The sequence below is a fragment of the Ranitomeya variabilis genome, chromosome 7 (genome assembly GCF_051348905.1).
Source record: "Ranitomeya variabilis isolate aRanVar5 chromosome 7, aRanVar5.hap1, whole genome shotgun sequence".
In the NCBI taxonomy this organism is placed as follows: Eukaryota; Metazoa; Chordata; class Amphibia; order Anura; family Dendrobatidae; genus Ranitomeya; species Ranitomeya variabilis.
The window spans coordinates 125,459,924-125,479,111 of NC_135238.1; the positions used below are offsets into that span (position 1 = coordinate 125,459,924).

Below are 19,188 nucleotides of genomic sequence, written 5' to 3' on the forward strand. Positions count from 1 at the left end.
GTTGTGCATAGTCCACATGTTGCTCCTCTGGGCACTCTTACTGGCCATTTGTGGTTAACACTACTGTGGCCTCTCTGCTTGTTCATAGTTTGACCCCATGAACCAGCTGTTCTTGCACGTACCTGCTCTGTATTACTAGGCATCACTAGTGCAGTGGGGTTCATTACTTTGTATTACGTTACAGAGACATACAAGCTGGGGATTGTTTCACAGGCAGTTTGGTGTTATATACACTGGGTTTTATGGTGTCTTTATTTTCATCTGCTATTTATGCCTTATTTAACTGCATTTTGTCCAGGGGAGAGCCTTGCATAGGGTCTAGTTACTCTCCAGCTGGGCCGTTCTGGCCATTAACAGAGTATTTTACCATCCTATTGTAGTGTGGAGTCATTTGTGGGTTATTTGCCTTATCAGGGGTGATGGTGTATTATTACATATGTTTTTAAATGTTTTTAACTGTGTTTTGTCCTTTGTATGTGTCACTTAATAAAGTTGTGTTTATACATTTCTGCCTCATCTGTATTATGGTGATCCCCTGCGATAGGGCCTTGTCTCTCTTTTGTTAGTAAAGCTTATCTCTTTTTAGGCCCTGGTGGTATCCCATATACCGTGGTGCCCCCGTTTTGTCTTATTTAAACAAAAATCCCAGAACCACGCGGGGGGACCTAGTGAATGAACTGCAGAGAGCTGGGACCAATGTAACAAGGCCTACCATAAGTAACACATTACGCCACCATGGACTCAGATCCTGCAGTGCCAGACGTGTCCCACTGCTTAAGCCAGTACATGTCCGGGCCCATCTGAAGTTTGCTAGAGAGCATTTGGATGATCCAGAGGAGTTTTGGGAGAATGTCCTATGGTCTGATGAAACCAAACTGGAACTGTTTGGTAGAAACACAACTTGTCGTGTTTGGAGGAAAAAGAATACTGAGTTGCATCTATCAAACACCATACCTACTGTAAAGTATGGTGGTGGAAACATCATGCTTTGGGGCTGTTTCTCGGCAAAGGGGCCAGGACAACTGATCCGAGTACATGAAAGAATGAATGGGGCCATGTATCGTGAGATTTTGAGTGCAAACCTCCTTCCATCAGCAAGGGCATTGAAGATGAAACGTGGCTGGGTCTTTCAACATGACAATGATCCAAAGCACACCGCCAGGGCAACGAAGGAGTGGCTTCGTAAGAAGCATTTCAAGGTCCTGGAGTGGCCTAGCCAGTCTCCAGATCTCAACCCTATAGAAAACCTTTGGAGGGAGTTGAAAGTCCGTGTTGCCAAGCGAAAAGCCAAAAACATCACTGCTCTAGAGGAGATCTGCATGAAGGAATGGGCCAACATACCAACAACAGTGTGTGGCAACCTTGTGAAGACTTACAGAAAATGTTTGACCTCTGTCATTGCCAACAAAGGATATATTACAAAGTATTGAGATGAAATTTTGTTTCTGACCAAATACTTATTTTCCACCATAATATGCAAATAAAATGATAAAAAAACAGACAATGTGATTTTCTGGATTTTTTTTTCTCAGTTTGTCTCCCATAGTTGAGGTCTACCTATGATGTAAATTACAGACGCCGCTCATCTTTTTAAGTGGTGGAACTTGCACTATTGCTGACTGACTAAATACTTTTTTGCCCCACTATATGTGGGGGGCTGCTTTTACCTTTGGGGAATTTCTATGAGGCAAGGTTAGGCTTCTATTTCTATCTTTAGGGGTAGTTAGCTCTTAGGCTGTGAAGAGGCGTCTAGGGAGAGTTAGGTACGCTCCACGGCTATTTCTAGTGTGTGCGATTAGGATTAGGGTTTGCGGTCAGCAGAGTTCCCACTTCCCAGAGCTTGTTCCGATTACTAGTTTACTCATCAGGTCATTCCGGGTGCTCCTAACCACCAGGTCCATAACAGTACAGCTGGCCCACAAAGTGTTAATGCATCTCAAAAGAGGGATAAGAGAAGTTCTGAACCCATTTTTTTTTCTTTGCAGTGTTTTTTGTCTCTCTTTTCCCCTTAATCTCTGGGTGGTTCAGGACACAGGTGTAGATATGGATATTCAAGGTCTGTCCTCTTGTGTGGATCATCTCACTGCAAGAGTACAAAGCATTCAAGATTATGTGGTTCAGAATCCGATGTTAGAGCCTAGAATTCCAATTCCTGATTTGTTTTCTGGGGATAGATCTAAGTTTCTGAATTTCAAAAATAATTGTAAACTGTTTCTTGCTTTTAAACCCCGCTCCTCTGGTGACCCCATTCAGCAAGTAAAAATTATTATTTCTTTGTTGCCTGGCGACCCTCAAGACTGGGCATTCTCCCTTGCGCCAGGAGATCCTGCATTGCTTAATGTAGATGCGTTTTTTCTGGCGCTTGGATTGCTTTATGACGAACCGAATTCAGTGGATCAGGCAGAGAAAATCTTGCTATCTTTGTGTCAGGGTCAGGATGAAGCGGAGATATATTGTGAGAAGTTTAGAAAATGGTCTGTGCTTACTCAATGGAATGAGTGTGCCCTGGCAGCAATTTTTAGAAAGGGTCTTTCTGAAGCCCTTAAGGATGTTATGGTGGGATTCCCCACGGCTGCTGGTCTGAATGAATCAATGTCCTTGGCCATCCAAATTGATCGGCATTTGCGTGAGCGCAAAATTGTGCACCATTTGGCGGTGTCCTCTGAGCAGAGGCCTGAGCTTATGCAATGTGATAGAACTTTGACCAGAACTGAACGGCAAGAACACAGATGTCAGAATAGGCTGTGTTTTTACTGTGGTGACCCCACTCATGCTATCTCTGATTGTCCTAAGCGCACTAAGCGGTTCGCTAGGTCTGTCACCATTGGTACTGTACAGCCTAAATTTCTTTTGTCTGTTACTCTGATTTGCTCTTTGTCATCCTACTCGGTTATGGCATTTGTGGATTCAGGCGCTGCCCTGAATTTGATGGACTTGGAGTTTTCCAGGCGCTGTGGTTTTTTCTTGGAGCCTTTGCAGTATCCTATTCCATTAAGGGGAATTGATGCCACGCCGTTGGCCAAGAATAAACCTCAGTACTGGACTCAGTTGACCATGTGCATGGCTCCTGCACATCAGGAAGATATTCGCTTTTTGGTGTTGCATAATTTGCATGATGTGGTCGTGTTGGGTTTGCCTTGGCTACAGGTTCATAATCCAGTATTGGATTGGAAATCAATGTCTGTGTCTAGTTCGGGTTGTCAAGGGGTACATGGCGATGTTCCGTTGGTGTCAATTTCTGCTTCCACTCCTTCTGAAGTCCCTGAGTTTCTGTTGGATTACCAGGATGTATTTGATGAGCCCAAATCCAGTGTCCTACCCCGTCATAGGGATTGTGATTGTGCTATAAATTTGATTCCTGGTAGTAAGTTTCCTAACGGCCGACTTTTCAATTTATCTTTGCCAGAGCACGCTGCTATGCGGAGTTATATAAAGGAGTCCTTGGAGAAAGGGCATATTCGCCCGTCTTCATCACCGTTTGGAGCAGGATTCTTTTTTGTGTCCAAAAAGGATGGTTCTCTGAGACCCTATATAGATTACCGTCTTCTCAATAAGATCACGGTCAAATTTCAGTACCCTTTGCCTCTGCTGTCTGATTTGTTTGCTCGGATTAAGGGGGCTAGTTGGTTCACCAAGATAGATCTTCGAGGGGCGTATAACCTTGTGCGTATTAAACAGGGCGATGAATGGAAAACAGCATTTAATACGCCCGAGGGCCATTTTGAGTACCTGGTAATGCCATTCGGGCTTTCAAATGCTCCATCTGTGTTTCAGTCCTTTATGCATGACATCTTCCGAAAGTATCTGGATAGATTCATGATTGTATATTTGGATGATATTTTGGTCTTTTTGGATGATTGGGAGTCTCATGTGAAACAGGTCAGAATGGTATTCCAGGTCCTTTGTGCTAATTCCTTGTTTGTGAAGGGGACTAAATGTCTCTTCGGAGTTCAGAAAGTTTCCTTTTTGGGCTTCATTTTTTCCCCTTCTACTACCGAGATGGACCCTGTTAAAGTTCAGGCTATTTATGATTGGACTCAACCTACATCTGTGAAGAGCCTCCAGAAATTCCTGGGCTTTGCTAATTTTTACCGTCGCTTCATCGCTAATTTTTCTAGTGTGATTAAACCTTTGACTGATTTGACAAAGAAAGGTGCTGATGTGGGGAATTGGTCCTCTGCGGCCGTTGAGGCTTTTCAGGAGCTTAAACATCGTTTTTCTTCGGCCCCTGTGTTGCATCAGCCAGATGTTTCGCTCCCTTTTCAGGTCGAAGTTGATGCTTCTGAGATTGGAGCAGGGGCTGTTTTGTCTCAAAGAAGTTCTGATGGCTCTGTGATGAAGCCATGTGCCTTCTTTTCTAGAAAGTTTTCGCCTGCTGAGCGTAATTATGATGTTGGCAATCGGGAGCTGCTAGCTATGAAGTGGGCATTCGAGGAGTGGCGACATTGGCTTGAGGGAGCCAAGCACCGCGTGGTGGTCTTGACGGATCACAAAAATCTGACTTATCTCGAGTCTGCCAAGCGGTTGAATCCTAGACAGGCTCGATGGTCGCTGTTTTTCTCCCGTTTTGATTTTGTGGTCTCATACCTTCCAGGTTCTAAGAATGTGAAGGCGGATGCCCTTTCTAGGAGTTTTGTGCCTGATTCTCCGGGAGTCCCTGAGCCGGACGGTATTCTCAAAGAGGGGGTAATTCTGTCTGCCATCTCCCCTGATTTGCGGCAGGTGCTGCAGGAGTTTCAGGCTGATAGACCTGACCGTTGTCCAGCGGAGAAACTATTTGTCCCTGATAGATGGACTAGCAGAGTTATTTCTGAGGTTCATTGCTCAGTGTTGGCTGGTCATCCTGGGATTTTTGGGACCAGAGATTTGGTGGCTAGGTCCTTTTGGTGGCTTTCCTTGTCACGGGATGTGCGTTCTTTTGTGCAGTCCTGTGGGACTTGTGCTCGGGCTAAGCCCTGCTGTTCTCGTGCCAGTGGGTTGCTTTTGCCCTTGCCAGTCCCGAAAAGGCCTTGGACGCATGTTTCCATGGATTTTATTTCAGATCTTCCTGTCTCTCAAAGGATGTCTGTCATCTGGGTGGTTTGTGATCGCTTTTCTAAGATGGTCCATTTGGTAACCTTGCCTAAATTACCTTCCTCCTCTGATTTGGTGCCATTATTTTTTCAACATGTGGTTCGTTTGCATGGCATTCCGGAGAACATTGTGTCGGACAGAGGTTCCCAGTTTGTCTCTAGGCTTTGGCGGTCCTTTTGTGCTAAGATGGGCATTGATTTGTCTTTTTCTTCGGCTTTCCATGCTCAGACAAATGGCCAAACCGAACGAACCAACCAGACTTTGGAAACCTATCTGAGATGCTTTGTTTCTGCTGATCAGGATGATTGGGTGACCTTCTTGCCATTGGCTGAGTTCGCCCTTAATAATCGGGCTAGTTCGGCTACATTGGTTTCGCCTTTTTTTTGCAATTCTGGTTTTCATCCTCGTTTTTCTTCGGGGCAGGTTGAGCCTTCTGACTGTCCTGGTGTGGATTCTGTGGTGGACAGGTTGCAGCAAATTTGGACTCACGTAGTGGACAATCTGACGTTGTCCCAGGAGAAGGCTCAACGTTTCGCTAACCGCCGTCGTTGTGTTGGTCCCCGTCTTCGTGTTGGGGATTTGGTTTGGTTGTCTTCTCGTTATGTTCCTATGAAGGTTTCTTCTCCTAAGTTTAAGCCTCGTTTCATTGGTCCTTATAAGATTTCTGAAATTCTCAACCCTGTTTCATTTCGTTTGGTCCTTCCAGCTTCTTTTGCCTTCCATAATGTGTTCCATAGGTCATTGTTGCGGAGGTACGTGGCGCCTATGGTTCCCTCCGTTGATCCTCCTGCTCCGGTGTTGGTTGAGGGGGAGTTGGAGTATGTGGTGGAAAAAATTTTGGATTCTCGTATTTCGAGACGGAAGCTTCAGTACCTGGATAAGTGGAAAGGCTATGGTCAGGAGGATAATTCCTGGGTTGTTGCCTCCGATGTCCATGCTGCCGATTTAGTTCGTGCCTTTCATTTGGCTCGTCCTGATCAGCCTGGGGGCCCTGGTGAGGGTTCGGTGACCCCTCCTCAAGGGGGGGTACTGTTGTGAATTCTGTTCTCGGACTCCCTCCTGTGGTCATGAATGGTACTTTGGTTAGTTCTGCTCTTGGACTCCCTCTGGTGGCTTTGAGCGGAACTGCTGGTCACTGAGGTTGGCTTTGTCAGCTGCTCTCGTTTATTGCTATGTTGGCTTCCCTATTTAACTCCACTCAGATCGTTACTTGATGCCAGCTGTCAGTATTGGTTCAGATCTCTCTTGGACTTCTCTGAGGACCTGTCTACTCCAGCAGAAGCTAAGTCTTTGCTAGTTCATTTGTTGTTACTGCTTCCTGAATATATTTCTTAGTACTGCTAATTTCTAGTCCAGCTTGCTATCATGATATTCCCTTGCTAGCTGGAAGCTCTGGGGTGCAGAGTGGCACCTCCACACCGTGAGTCGGTGTGGGGAGTCTTTTTTGCTTACTCTGTGTGTTTTTTTTGTAGTCTTTTTGTGCTGATCGCATAGTTCCCTTTTCTATCCTCTGACTATTTTAGTGAAGTCTGGCCTCCTTTGCTGAAACCTGTTTCATTCCTGTGTTTGTGACTTTCCTCTTAACTCACAGTCAATATATGTGGGGGGCTGCTTTTACTTTTGGGGAATTTCTCTGAGGCAAGGTTAGGCTTCTATTTCTATCTTTAGGGGTAGTTAGCTCTTAGGCTGTGAAGAGGCGTCTAGGGAGAGTTAGGTACGCTCCACGGCTATTTCTAGTGTGTGCGATTAGGATTAGGGTTTGCGGTCAGCAGAGTTCCCACTTCCCAGAGCTTGTTCCGATTACAAGTTTACTCATCAGGTCATTCCGGGTGCTCCTAACCACCAGGTCCATAACAGATGGCTCCTTGAGACCTTGTATTGATTATCGCCTCTTGAATAAGATCACGGTCAAGTTTCAATACCCTTTACCTTTGCTTTCCGATTTGTTTGCTAGGATTAAGGGGGCTAGTTGGTTTACGAAGATTGACCTTCGGGGGGCATATAATCTTGTTCGTATTAAGCAGGGTGATGAATGGAAAACTGCGTTTAATACGCCCGAAGGCCATTTTGAATACCTTGTGATGCCATTCGGGCTCACTAACGCTCCATCTGTTGTTCAATCCTTCATGCATGATATCTTCCGGACTTATATTGATAAATTCTTGATTGTATATTTGGACGATATTTTGATTTTTTCCGATGATTGGAAGTCTCATGTGGAACAGGTCAGGATGGTATTTCAGATCCTTCGTGAAAATGCCTTGTTTGTGAAGGGGTCTAAGTGTCTCTTTGGGGTGCAGAAGGTTTCTTTTTTGGGCTTTATTTTTTCTCCCTCATCTATGGAGATGGATCCGGTTAAGGTTCAGGCCATTCATGATTGGATTCAAGCCACATCCGTGAAGAGCCTTCAGAAATTTTGGGGTTTTGCAAATTTTTATCGCCGTTTCATTGCTAACTTCTCCAGCGTGGTTAAACCCTTGACTGATTTGACGAAAAAGGCGCTGATGTGGTGAATTGGTCCTCTGCGGCTGTCTCTGCCTTTCAGGAGCTTAAACGCCGATTTACTTGTGCTCCGGTGTTGCGCCAACCAGATGTTTCTCTTCCGTTTCAGGTTGAGATTGATGCTTCTGAGATTGGGGCAGGGGCCGTTTTGTCTCAGAGGGATTCTGTTGGTTCTTTGATGAAACCGTGTGCCTTCTTCTCCCACAAGTTTTCGCCTGCTGAACGCAATTATGATGTCGGCAATCGGGAGTTGTTGGCTATGAAGTGGGCGTTTGAGGAGTGGCGACATTGGCTTGAGGGAGCTAAGCACCGTATTGTGGTCCTGACCGATCATAAGAATTTGATTTACCTTGAGTCTGCCAAACGGCTGAGTCCTAGACAGGCTCGATGGTCCTTGTTTTTTTCCCGTTTTGATTTCGTAGTTTCGTATCTTCTGGGTTCTAAGAATATTAAGGCTGATGCCCTTTCTAGGAGTTTTTTGCCTGATTCTCCTGAGGTCCTTGAACCGGTCGGCATTCTGAAAGAAGGGGTGGTCCTTTCTGCCATTTCCCCTGATTTATGGCGGGTTCTTCAGGAATTTCAGGCTGATAGACCTGACCGCTGTCCTGTGGGGAAATTGTTCCTGACAGATGGACTAGTAGAGTGATTTCTGAGGTTCACTGTTCTGTGTTGGCCGGTCATCCTGGTATTTTTGGTACCAGAGATTTGGTTGGTAGGTCCTTCTGGTGGCCTTCGTTGTCACGTGATGTGCGTTCTTTTGTGCAGTCCTGTGGGACTTGTGCGCGGGCCAAGCCTTGTTGTTCCCGTGCTAGTGGGTTACTTTTGCCATTGCCGGTCCCTGAGAGGCCCTGGATGCATATTTCTATGGATTTTATTTCTGATCTTCCGGTTTCCCAAAGGATGTCGGTTATCTGGGTGGTTTGTGACCGGTTTTCTAAGATGGTTCATTTGGTGCCTTTGCCTAAATTGCCTTCCTCTTCAGAGTTGGTTCTGTTGTTTTTTCAGCATGTGGTTCGTTTGCATGGTATTCCGGAGAATATTGTGTCCGACAGAGGTTCCCAGTTTGTTTCTAGGTTTTGGCGGGCCTTTTCTGCTAGGCTGGGCATTGATTTGTCTTTTTCTTCTGCATTTCATCCTCAGACAAATGGCCAGACCGAGCGAACTAATCAGACTTTGGAGACTTATTTGAGATGCTTTGTGTCTGCCCATCAGGATGATTGGGTGGCCTTTTTGCCATTGGCCGAGTTTGCCCTTAATAATCGGGCTAGTTCGGCTACTTTGGTTTCGCCTTTTTTTTGTAATTTTGGTTTTCATCCTCGTTTTTCTTCTGGGCAGGTTGAGCCTTCTGACTGTCCTGTTGTGGATTCTGTGGTTGACTGGTTGCAGCAGATTTGGCTCATGTGGTGGACAATTTGGTGTTGTCTCAGGAGGAGGCTCAACATTTTGCTAACTGTCGTCGGTGTGTTGGTTCCCGGCTTCGGGTTGGGGATTTGGTTTGGTTGTCTTCCCGTCATGTTCCTATGAAGGTCTCTTCCCCTAAGTTTAAGCCTCGGTTTATTGCTCCTTATAGGATTTCTGAGATTATTAATCTGGTGTCTTTTCGATTGGCGCTTCCGGCCTCTTTTGCTATCCATAATGTCTTCCATAGATCTTTATTGCGGAAATATGTGGTGCCCGTTGTTCCCTCTGTTGATCCTCCGGCCCCTGTTTTGGTTGATGGGGAGTTGGAGTATGTGGTTGAGAAGATTTTGGATTCTCGTTTTTTGAGGCGGAGGCTTCAGTACCTTTTCAAATGGAAGGGTTATGGCCACGAGGATAACTTGAGTTTTTGCTTCTGATGTCCATGCTGCTGATTTGGTTCATGCTTTTCATCTGGCTCGTCTTGATCGGCCTGGGGGCTCTGGTGAGGGTTCGGTGACCCCTCCTCAAGGGGGGGGGTACTGTTGTGAATTCTGCTTTTGGGCTCCCTCCGGTGGTTGTAGGTGGTAATGCAGTTGCCCCTGAGTTGCAGTCCTGGTCAGGTGTATCTGCTGATTGCAGTTCTGACTGGGTTATTTAGACGTGCAGGATTCATTATTCCTTGCCAGTTGTCAATTGTTGTTGGGAGGTGTTGGACCTCTGCTTGGTTCCTCCTGCCTTTCTGCCAAATCAGCAAAGATAAGTGTCTGTTTTTTTTCCTGTGGCACACATGCTATGTGCTTCACAATTCAGTGCTATTCTTTGTGTTTTCTTGTCCAGCATAGATTGTGTCAGTATTTTCTCAGTCTTGTTGGATTCTCTGGAGTGGCAGATATACATTCCATGTCTTTAGTTAGATTGTGGAACTTTTGGTATTATCTGCTGTGGATATTTTTGGAAGGGTTTTAATACTGACCACCTAGTAATCTGTCCTATCCTTTCCTATTTAGCTAGAGTGGCCTCTTTTGCTAAATCCTGTTTTCTACCTGTGTGTGTCTATTCTTCTCCTACTCACAGTCATTATTTGTGGGGGGCTGCCTATCCTTTGGGGGTCTGCTCTGAGGCAAGGTAGCATTCCTATTTCCATCTATAGGGGTATTTAGTCCTCCGGCTGTGTCGAGGTGTCTAGGGTATGTTAGGCACACCCCACGGCTACTTCTAGTTGCGGTGTTAATTCAGGATTTGCGGTCAGTACAGGTTCCACCGACTCCAGAGAAAGTTTCATGTGGCTCCAAGGTCACCAGATCATAACAGCCCACTACATCGATGACATTTTTCTGATCTGGCGTGGCACTCCTTTTGAGTTACAAACCTTTGTTCAGGAGTTAAATAATTATTTGAATATACACCTTACTTATACTTTGATTTTCATCAGATTGACTGTTAGGGCTAGCGGAACGCACCGAGTAAATATAGAGGTTTTATTATAATTGATGCGTTCGCAGCCTGGGGTCCACCGTGCAGGAGAACCTGCTGCTAGCAAACGGCGGAACTATATGGCGGTATGAGCTAACCCTGTTACTTCACAGAGTAGCTGAAACTCAAAGCACTGCGCCCTGTTTGACTTCACAGTGGCACAGGCTAACTACTCAACTGAGAGCAGTCAGTGGTTATGCATGCACACAAACTCCTCGCCAGAGGTGCCAGCATTCTAGGGGCTTATTTCAGCCAGATCCCTGAATACATTCACACAAAATCTCCTCGCCGGAGGTGCCAGCATTCTAGGGGCTTATTTCAGCCGGGTCCCTGAACACAAACTCACATGACCACACTGGCGCAAAGCACATAACATAGAACAATAGTAGCGCATGGCCGTGCGGCCATGCGAGCCTTAAATAGTTGCAGCACGTACAGGACCTTCCTATAAGGACCAATGAGAGGCTGCCACAGAGCGTGAGCACCTACAGGACCTTCCTGAAGCACCAATGGCCTTAGCTGCAGTATCTGATCATGTGACCCTCGATCTCCACTGAGAGATCTTACTCTGGGCATGCTCAGAATGAGAAAAGCTGGACTTAGTCCCAGAAGCGTCTGCTCGCCGCTGCCCAGCACTGACTTCCATGGCAGAAGCAGGAAAAGCAGCAGTAACTCTTTGCACAGAGTCAGACTGAGCGAGACGCTGGGACCGACATCTCCGCTGAGCAGGCTCCACTGCGGCAGAAGAAGAATGGGAGACCGCAGCGGAGATGGCCCAAGATTCCCCCTGTGCAGAGGCGGGAACTCAACCCCTAAAATTGACTTTCTGGATGTCCTGATGGAGAGCGAGGTGAGTGGTTTACTTCATAGCAGTGTTTTCCGTAAGGAAACAGCAGTAAACTCCTCCTCCCATCCGCCCCATGTGATTAATGCTGTTCCCACCTACCAGTTCCTCCACCTCAAGGGAATTTGTACGTCCAATGAAACTTTCAAATTTCAAGCCGAGGACTTGAAAAATCGTTTTTTGGATCGTGGATAGAGCAAGAAGAGTGTCAAAAAGTCATATAATAAGGCCATTAATGCTAACCGCCACCAACTTCTTTTTTCTACCCCGCGACCTAAGACTATCAGTCAGTTAAGATTGGTCACACAGTACCATTCTCAATTGAGGGAGGTGTGATAGCTAAATGCTGGCCTGTACTTCTTCTGTACCCTATCCTTAAGCAATATTTGCCGTCCCTGTGGCAAGTGTGTGGCATTGATTGTGCGACCCATTTTATGTCTTCTGATGGTCGAGAATTTACAATCACTTAGACAATCAATTGTTCTACCACTATGGTGGTATACCACGAGACATGTCCTTGCAACAAGATCTACATAGTACTTACGACGTGTGCCATTAAGGTACGAGCACGTAAATATGTCCATGATATTCTGGCAGCCGCTAAAGAGGTTAATTTCTTTTAAATATTTGCTTCACATCTCAGTCCCTTAGTCTCTAGTTCCACTGTTGATCTTCTAATAATATACCTGCTGAGTGCACATGCGCGTCGGTGCTCCGTTGCTGGGTGTCTGCTACATTGTGATAAAATGCAAAATGGTGCCTTTTTTTTAACCAAAGTTTGGATTTTTTTTCACCATGTAAATAAAAAAGAACCTAGACATGTTTAGTGCTTATGAATTCGTAATGACTTGGGGAATTATAATCTCAGGTCAGTTTTAGCATTTAGTGAACATGATTAAAAAAACACATAAACAACTGTGGAATTGCACTTTTTTTCAATTTCACTTGGATCTTTTTTTCCTGTTTTACAGTATATGATATGTTAAAAACCAATGATGTAGTTCAAAAGTACAACTTGACCTGCACATGGCCATTTTGGCTGAAAAATAAAAAAAAGTTATGGCTCTGGGAAGAAAGAAAAAAAGAATGAAATCACGAAAAGCAAAAATACTTCAGTCCATGAAGGGATTAAATTTACCCAAATCCCATTTGAAGTGTGTATGGTTCCTTTCTTATAATGTTGTTTGAAATTTTGTAACCGATGTCTGCAATATATTTTTGCATCTATTGAAATCGGGGTCAGATTTGTATTTCTGGGCCTTTTCTATTAGGCTATTACGTTTTTTGGTTGAGTCTTCAAAAAGTCTCTGTTTCTTTGTTAATAGAATTTGCATGAACCTGACCAAGGACTCGATTGGCTTCCAAGCTGCAAACAATTGGGGGCTTGCAGTACAGGGTAACGGTTGGATTGTGATTCGAAGGCCTCTGGGTACAATTTTATTTTTTATATGATTTTCGAGTCCTTTAATCTCCCACCATGCTTTATGTTCTCTTTAAAAGCCAGGTATATGTCCTTAAAGAGTGATTTTAGAGATGGATTTTCTGCACTTTCAAGGGGGGCTCCACTAGATGAAAATACTTGATTAGCATACCCTACCCATAGTTCAGTGTTAATGGGGCCTGATAAAAAAACTTGCCAAACATAGGCTATTATGCCTATATTTCATGTATATTTGGGGTCTTCTGACATGTATTAACCGTTATAGGTTTGCTTTATCTGCCTATTTCACCTGACCTCCCATTAATTATTACTGCCTATAATAGGGCTAGCAGGGAAAGACAGAGCTGTTGATGAGTGGGGGCACCACATATCACAACCTAATAGGGTGACAACCTCTGCTGTCAGTCAGTATCAGATTTGTTAAGAAAAAGGGACATAAATTTATCTGAGGGTCCATTATCAAATTATTTAATTATCTACCTAACTGGTATAGCAATTACCTACAAGAGAGGAAATAGATATTGGAATTATCATCTCCATGATCATTTAGTATCCCTTTTTTGTTAGGTTATCAAGCCTTTACATATACTCATTTTGGACAAAGTCTACTATATTCTATACATTTATTTTTCATCTCTAATTACACACTTGTCTTTTCCCGTCTGCTTATAACAGGGACAGCTAGATAAGACGGGCAGCCGCCGACGAGTGGGGCCGTACAGCTCTTATCTTTTAGGGTGCTAATCTCAGCAGTTAGAGAAAATCAGCTTATGACATTAGTAAGGGATTTTGTATGTATTTATAGGCTGTTATCATATCTGGATACTATTATAGAAGCAACTTTATTATGTGGAGTTATCCATGGTCTGATTTTAGGTGAATTTTGCATCTGATATATTCGCTTTTTGTTATGTGTCTATTACACTGGGTTTTGGTGATTTTTAGAAATCCAAAAACAATAAACAATATTATTTTAAGGGACTATATGTTCACACACGTCAAATTATTCCCTTGTTCTGCTGATATTTTTGACCATTAATGCGAGTTATGAGTTGCATATTTCAGCAAAAGTATCATCTATTATCTCATGCATTTATCACGTGCAATGTTGTTGGGTGTTGTTACTTGTAGAGACTTACAGTACAAAGCTGCTGAATAGACCAATGGATCTAGCAGTATGTGGCCAATAAGCATGTAAAATGGCATGGTGCACTCCGTATCTGTGTGACTGGCCCCTAATACAAGCCTCCTCTGTTTGTATTTAAAATATTAAGCATCCAGCCCCACTCATGGATGATGGGTGTGCAAGTGGTTGTCCATCAGCATTTTGCCCCTTTGCTACCTCCATTCTATACCATTAGGGTCTGCAGTAAACCGGTGTTTTAGACATGAATTGGTGAGGCCTTCTTCAGACGCCTGGTTTTTGTGTCCATTTGCGATCCGCGCACATCCATTGTAATCAATAATGGTGAGCACATGTCAGGTTTTTCCTGTACAGAAATTACCATGATGTGTGAAGGAGGCTTAAGTATGTTTTTTTCTCAGCAATGTGTCCAATTTCCAAACTGAGACTTTACAGTCAGTTCACAAGATGGTCCTAAACACAGGAAACTTTGCAGAACTGATAAACTACTTTCAGCATCTCCTTTGCCAGGCAAGTGCATCATTCTTCCATTATCTTTAAAACACTATTCTAGGGAAAGAGGGGTTTGTTTTATAGGTGTAGTAGGTGTCTAATATTGCAAAGCTGATGTGGCAAATAGAAAACTTTGTTAGTGACTAAAATACTTTTATTACAGGTCCTTCTCAAAAAATTAGCATATAGTGTAAAATTTCATTATTTACCATAATGTAATGATTACAATTAAACTTTCATATATTATAGATTCATTATCCACCAACTGAAATTTGTCAGGTCTTTTATTGTTTTAATACTGATGATTTTGGCATACAACTCCTGATAACCCAAAAACCCTGTCTCAATAAATTAGCATATTTCACCCGTCCAATCAAATAAAAGTGTTTTTTAATAACAAACAAAAAAAACATCAAATAATAATGTTCAGTTATGCACTCAATACTTGGTCGGGAATCCTTTGGCAGAAATGACTGCTTCAATGCGGCGTGGCATGGAGGCAATCAGCCTGTGACACTGCTGAGATGTTATGGAGACCCAGGATGCTTCAATAGCGGCCTTAAGCTCATCCAGAGTGTTGGGTCTTGCGTCTCTCAACTTTCTCTTCACAATATCCCACAGATTCTCTATGGGGTTCAGGTCAGGAGAGTTGGCAGGCCAATTGAGCACAGTAATACCATGGTCAGTAAACCATTTACCAGTGGTTTTGGCACTGTGAGCAGGTGCCAGGTCGTGCTGAAAAATGAAATCTGCATCTCCATAAAGCATTTCAGCCGATGGAAGCATGAAGTGCTCCAAAATCTCCTGATAGCTAGCTGCATTGACCCTGCCCTTGATGAAACACAGTGGACCAACACCAGCAGCTGACATGGCACCCCACACCATCACTGACTGTGGGTACTTGACACTGGACTTCAGGCATTTTGGCATTTCCTTCTCCCCAGTCTTCCTCCAGACTCTGGCACCTTGATTTCCGAATGACATGCAAAATTTGCTTTCATCAGAAAAAAGTACTTGGGACCACTTAGCAACAGTCCAGTGCTGCTTCTCTGTAGCCCAGGTCAGGCGCTTCTGCCGCTGTTTATAGTTCAAAAGTGGCTTGACCTGGGGAAATGCTGAAATGCTTTATGGAGATGAAGATTTCATTTTTCAGCACGACCTGGCACCTGCTCACAGTGCCAAAACCACTGGTAAATGGTTTACTGACCATGGTATTACTGTGCTCAATTGGCCTGCCAACTCTCCTGACCTGAACCCCATAGAGAATCTGTGGGATATTGTGAAGAGAAAGTTGAGAGACGCAAGACCCAACACTCTGGATGAGCTTAAGGCCGCTATTGAAGCATCCTGGGCCTCCATAACATCTCAGCAGTGTCACAGGCTGATTGCCTCCATGCCACGCCGCATTGAAGCAGTCATTTCTGCCAAAGGATTCCCGACCAAGTATTGAGTGCATAACTGAACATTATTATTTGATGTTTTTTTTGTTTGTTATTAAAAAACACTTTTATTTGATTGGACGGGTGAAATATGCTAATTTATTGAGACAGGTTTTTTGGGTTATCAGGAGTTGTATGCCAAAATCATCAGTATTAAAACAATAAAAGACCTGACAAATTTCAGTTGGTGGATAATGAATCTATAATATATGAAAGTTTAATTGTAATCATTACATTATGGTAAATAATGAAATTTTACACTATATGCTAATTTTTTGAGAAGGACCTGTATACCATCAAATTATGAAGAAAAAGAAATCCTCTCTTCAGAACTGTCATGACAATCTGTTATGTCATTAGCACTTTTTCATCATGAGTTCAAGTTGAAAATTGCAGTACAAATACACAGTAATTTAAAAAACCTACCTAAATTGTATGTCTTGTTGCACAAGGCTTTCTTTCATCTGCTGCAAATAGGAATTTTTGACATGGACATGTACTTCTCTTCCAGGATATATATCTTCTACAATGTCCGGTTTCCACAAGTCCAACTATGTAAAAGGAGCATTTGAAAATAACAACATTTTTTGTTATATTCATTCTTTCTAAATTATGCATATGCATGTAATACAGTATACAGGACTTGTGGTATTATATGAGGCATGTGTATGACACCTTGTGTAATATTAAGAAGCACTGTCATGTATATATTTTTTATTAATTGAGTGTATATGTGCATGTAATGTAGTGTGTGTATTAGTACAGTCACGTTCTCGGGTGTCCAGTGCTGCTCTGCTCCTCTTCTCAGTGACATCACTGCAATTGCAACTAGCCGGCTCACTCAGTGCTCGGTTTGTGAGTTAGAAGTCTCTTTGAGGGCTCGTGCACATGACCATATTTTACGTCCTAGTGCTATCCGTTAATAAAACAGATAACATGCGGGCCAATGTTATTCAGTAGGGCTGTGCAGATGAACTTTTTTTTCCACTGGCTGAATCTGCATGTGAAAAATAATCACATCATGCATGATTTTCTTCCAAAAATCAGATGAGACTCCACCATTCAGGTCTATGGGCGTGAGAAAAAAATTGAAACATTACAGTTCTGTAACATAGGAAACTGTGAATGATCCTGCAAATGATTAATAGCTGCTACATAGGCTTGCATTGTACAAGCCACTTTCAGGATACGAAGAGCGCAGTGTGACCCTCAGATTTTGCAGAAAGGCGACGTCACTCACAAGAGAAGAACGCGCTGGACACTGGAGAAAGCAGTGGTAGATTAGATACACTCACACTACATCACATGCATATATACAGACACATTTTATTAAAGGAAAATACATGGGAGAGCTTCTATCCTACTGCATGGTTTATGATTAGAGATGAGCAGATCGTTTGAAATTCCATCTTGCCAGCTTTGCAGAATTTTCCCCCAAAATTCAATTTGCCGCAAATTTATGCAAAACTCAAAGAGAGTGAGATTTGAATATCCTATGCATATTTCATCTACCCTTGGGAACATGGAGATGGGACCACTGATCTGTGATGGCCCAGATACCGACAACCAATGTACAAGGTATGATAATCTGCAAGATATCGCAGTTGCATGGTATTATGGGGAAGCCAGCATAGCCACACAAAACTGACATTAGCCTGCTCTCTGATGCTTTAGCAGTGCAGAGAATGGCATAGGCAAGTTATTCTTTAGAGTTTGCAAATTAAGAATCGAATCTCGATGTATTTATATGGAACTGTGAAATTTAGGGAATGTGACTCGAACTCAATCCTCTGCAAATTAATCTGCTCATTGGTACTCAAGATACATTTTTACTCATAAAATACATTTTTTAAATATGTACAATTTAGGAAATTATTAACCTTCACAAATAGACACAATGGGCCCAATTCACACCAGTCTTAAAGATGGTTCATGCTAAAGTCAGCCTGTCCTGATTCATGCCTATTCCTGTATTTGGAGTGTCTGACAAGTGGGGTGCACCACTGTGCCCTATACCTGAACTCTCACTGCAGCTTGGGACTGGAGTGAGATTTGTAGTGCCACAGCTTGTCATGAATTTGATGAGCTGTGGCAGCACATTACCCACAGTGCCCCCATCCAAACCCAGTTCTGCCTATGGCAGAAACTGGTGAGAACATGCCAAAAATTGCTAAAACTCTGAGTTGTGCCTACATTTTGAGACTTTTCAAAGCTTTTATGCTAGAATTCTAGAGTGAAAGCTTTGATGAATTGGGTCCAATATGTATATTATGAAGTTACCTCGTTATCTCACTGAACTTTCTTCTTATGAAATAATAAAATCAAGTTTTAGAAATTGTCAGATATCAATACAGAGAAGTAAATTATCACTTTTGGGAGATTTCAGGAATTGGGTGTTAAGAGAAAAGCAGCATTGGGGCTCCATAGTGCTACGTCTCCATGATGAGCTTTTGGTGAGTTTTTAATGTTGAAGATTTTCTGCAATAATTCTGCACCAATTACGTAATATAGATTACTTGCATTTTATTGAAAATGTGCACTGTAAAACATTCGTCAAAAACGCATCATGAGAATGTAGCCTTAGATATAAGAAAAATAATTTTCTGCAACAAAATCTGGTTGCAGTGAATCTACCCGGTATAACTACAGGAAATACAAATATAATATCTTCTTACCCGCCATTGTATTAACACATCCTGTAGATGCTGCACTTGTTGGGCTGTCCGGGGTGTTACTTTTAGCACTTGGTCACTAAAAAAATCAAAATTTGACACAATGATAAGTATGTCATCCTATTTCTAGTATACTGTTAGGCTTAACTATACGACAACCTTGATGACTCCCCCGCCCCTTCCCCCCAAAAAATGCAGTTACTTTATTTATCAGATCTAACACAGTAGTGTAGCAGAGGTATTACTCATCAAACTCAATTTGACAGGTGGACACGCCCCTATCAAAGTGTATCAAAGTGTGTAACCCTACCCCTCCCTGCCTGCTGACAGCAGCTGTGTGCCTGCTCCCCCTCCCTTTTTGATATAGATTAATTTGTTAATACAGTGAATATTATCCCAGTAATTGTTTTATATTAGAGTTTTATATCTCATTTATATGTGATTTATAATGCGCACATTAACCAGCAGATAATTAATTAAAATCGCATAAAGCGTGTTAAATAGACAATACACCAAAATCATAGCGAATCAAAATGTATTAAATTGATTACTGATACGCTTCCAACAAGTTGATAATAATATCAAAAGTGTACCAATAATATTTATTCTCTTTTTATTGACATTTTCATAAGCCTATAGTCCCAATAATATTTATTTGACCAGCAGATAATTAATTAAAATCGCATAAAGCGTGTTAAATAGACATT

The 19,188-nt window shown here is 42.8% G+C and overlaps 1 protein-coding gene across 1 annotated transcript in view; it reads right to left on the minus strand.

Annotated features, from left to right (window-relative positions):
- The window catches only part of LOC143786364 (carboxypeptidase O-like), a 220,049-nt gene that overhangs the window by 181,169 nt on the left and 19,692 nt on the right, over positions 1–19,188 (minus strand). Inside the window, exons 2-3 of the mRNA XM_077275700.1 lie at positions 18,485–18,560; positions 16,236–16,360 (exon numbers count right to left, since the gene is read on the minus strand). Of these exons, the coding sequence (XP_077131815.1) occupies positions 16,236–16,360; positions 18,485–18,560 (201 nt within the window). The remainder of the gene's footprint in view (positions 1–16,235; positions 16,361–18,484; positions 18,561–19,188) is intronic.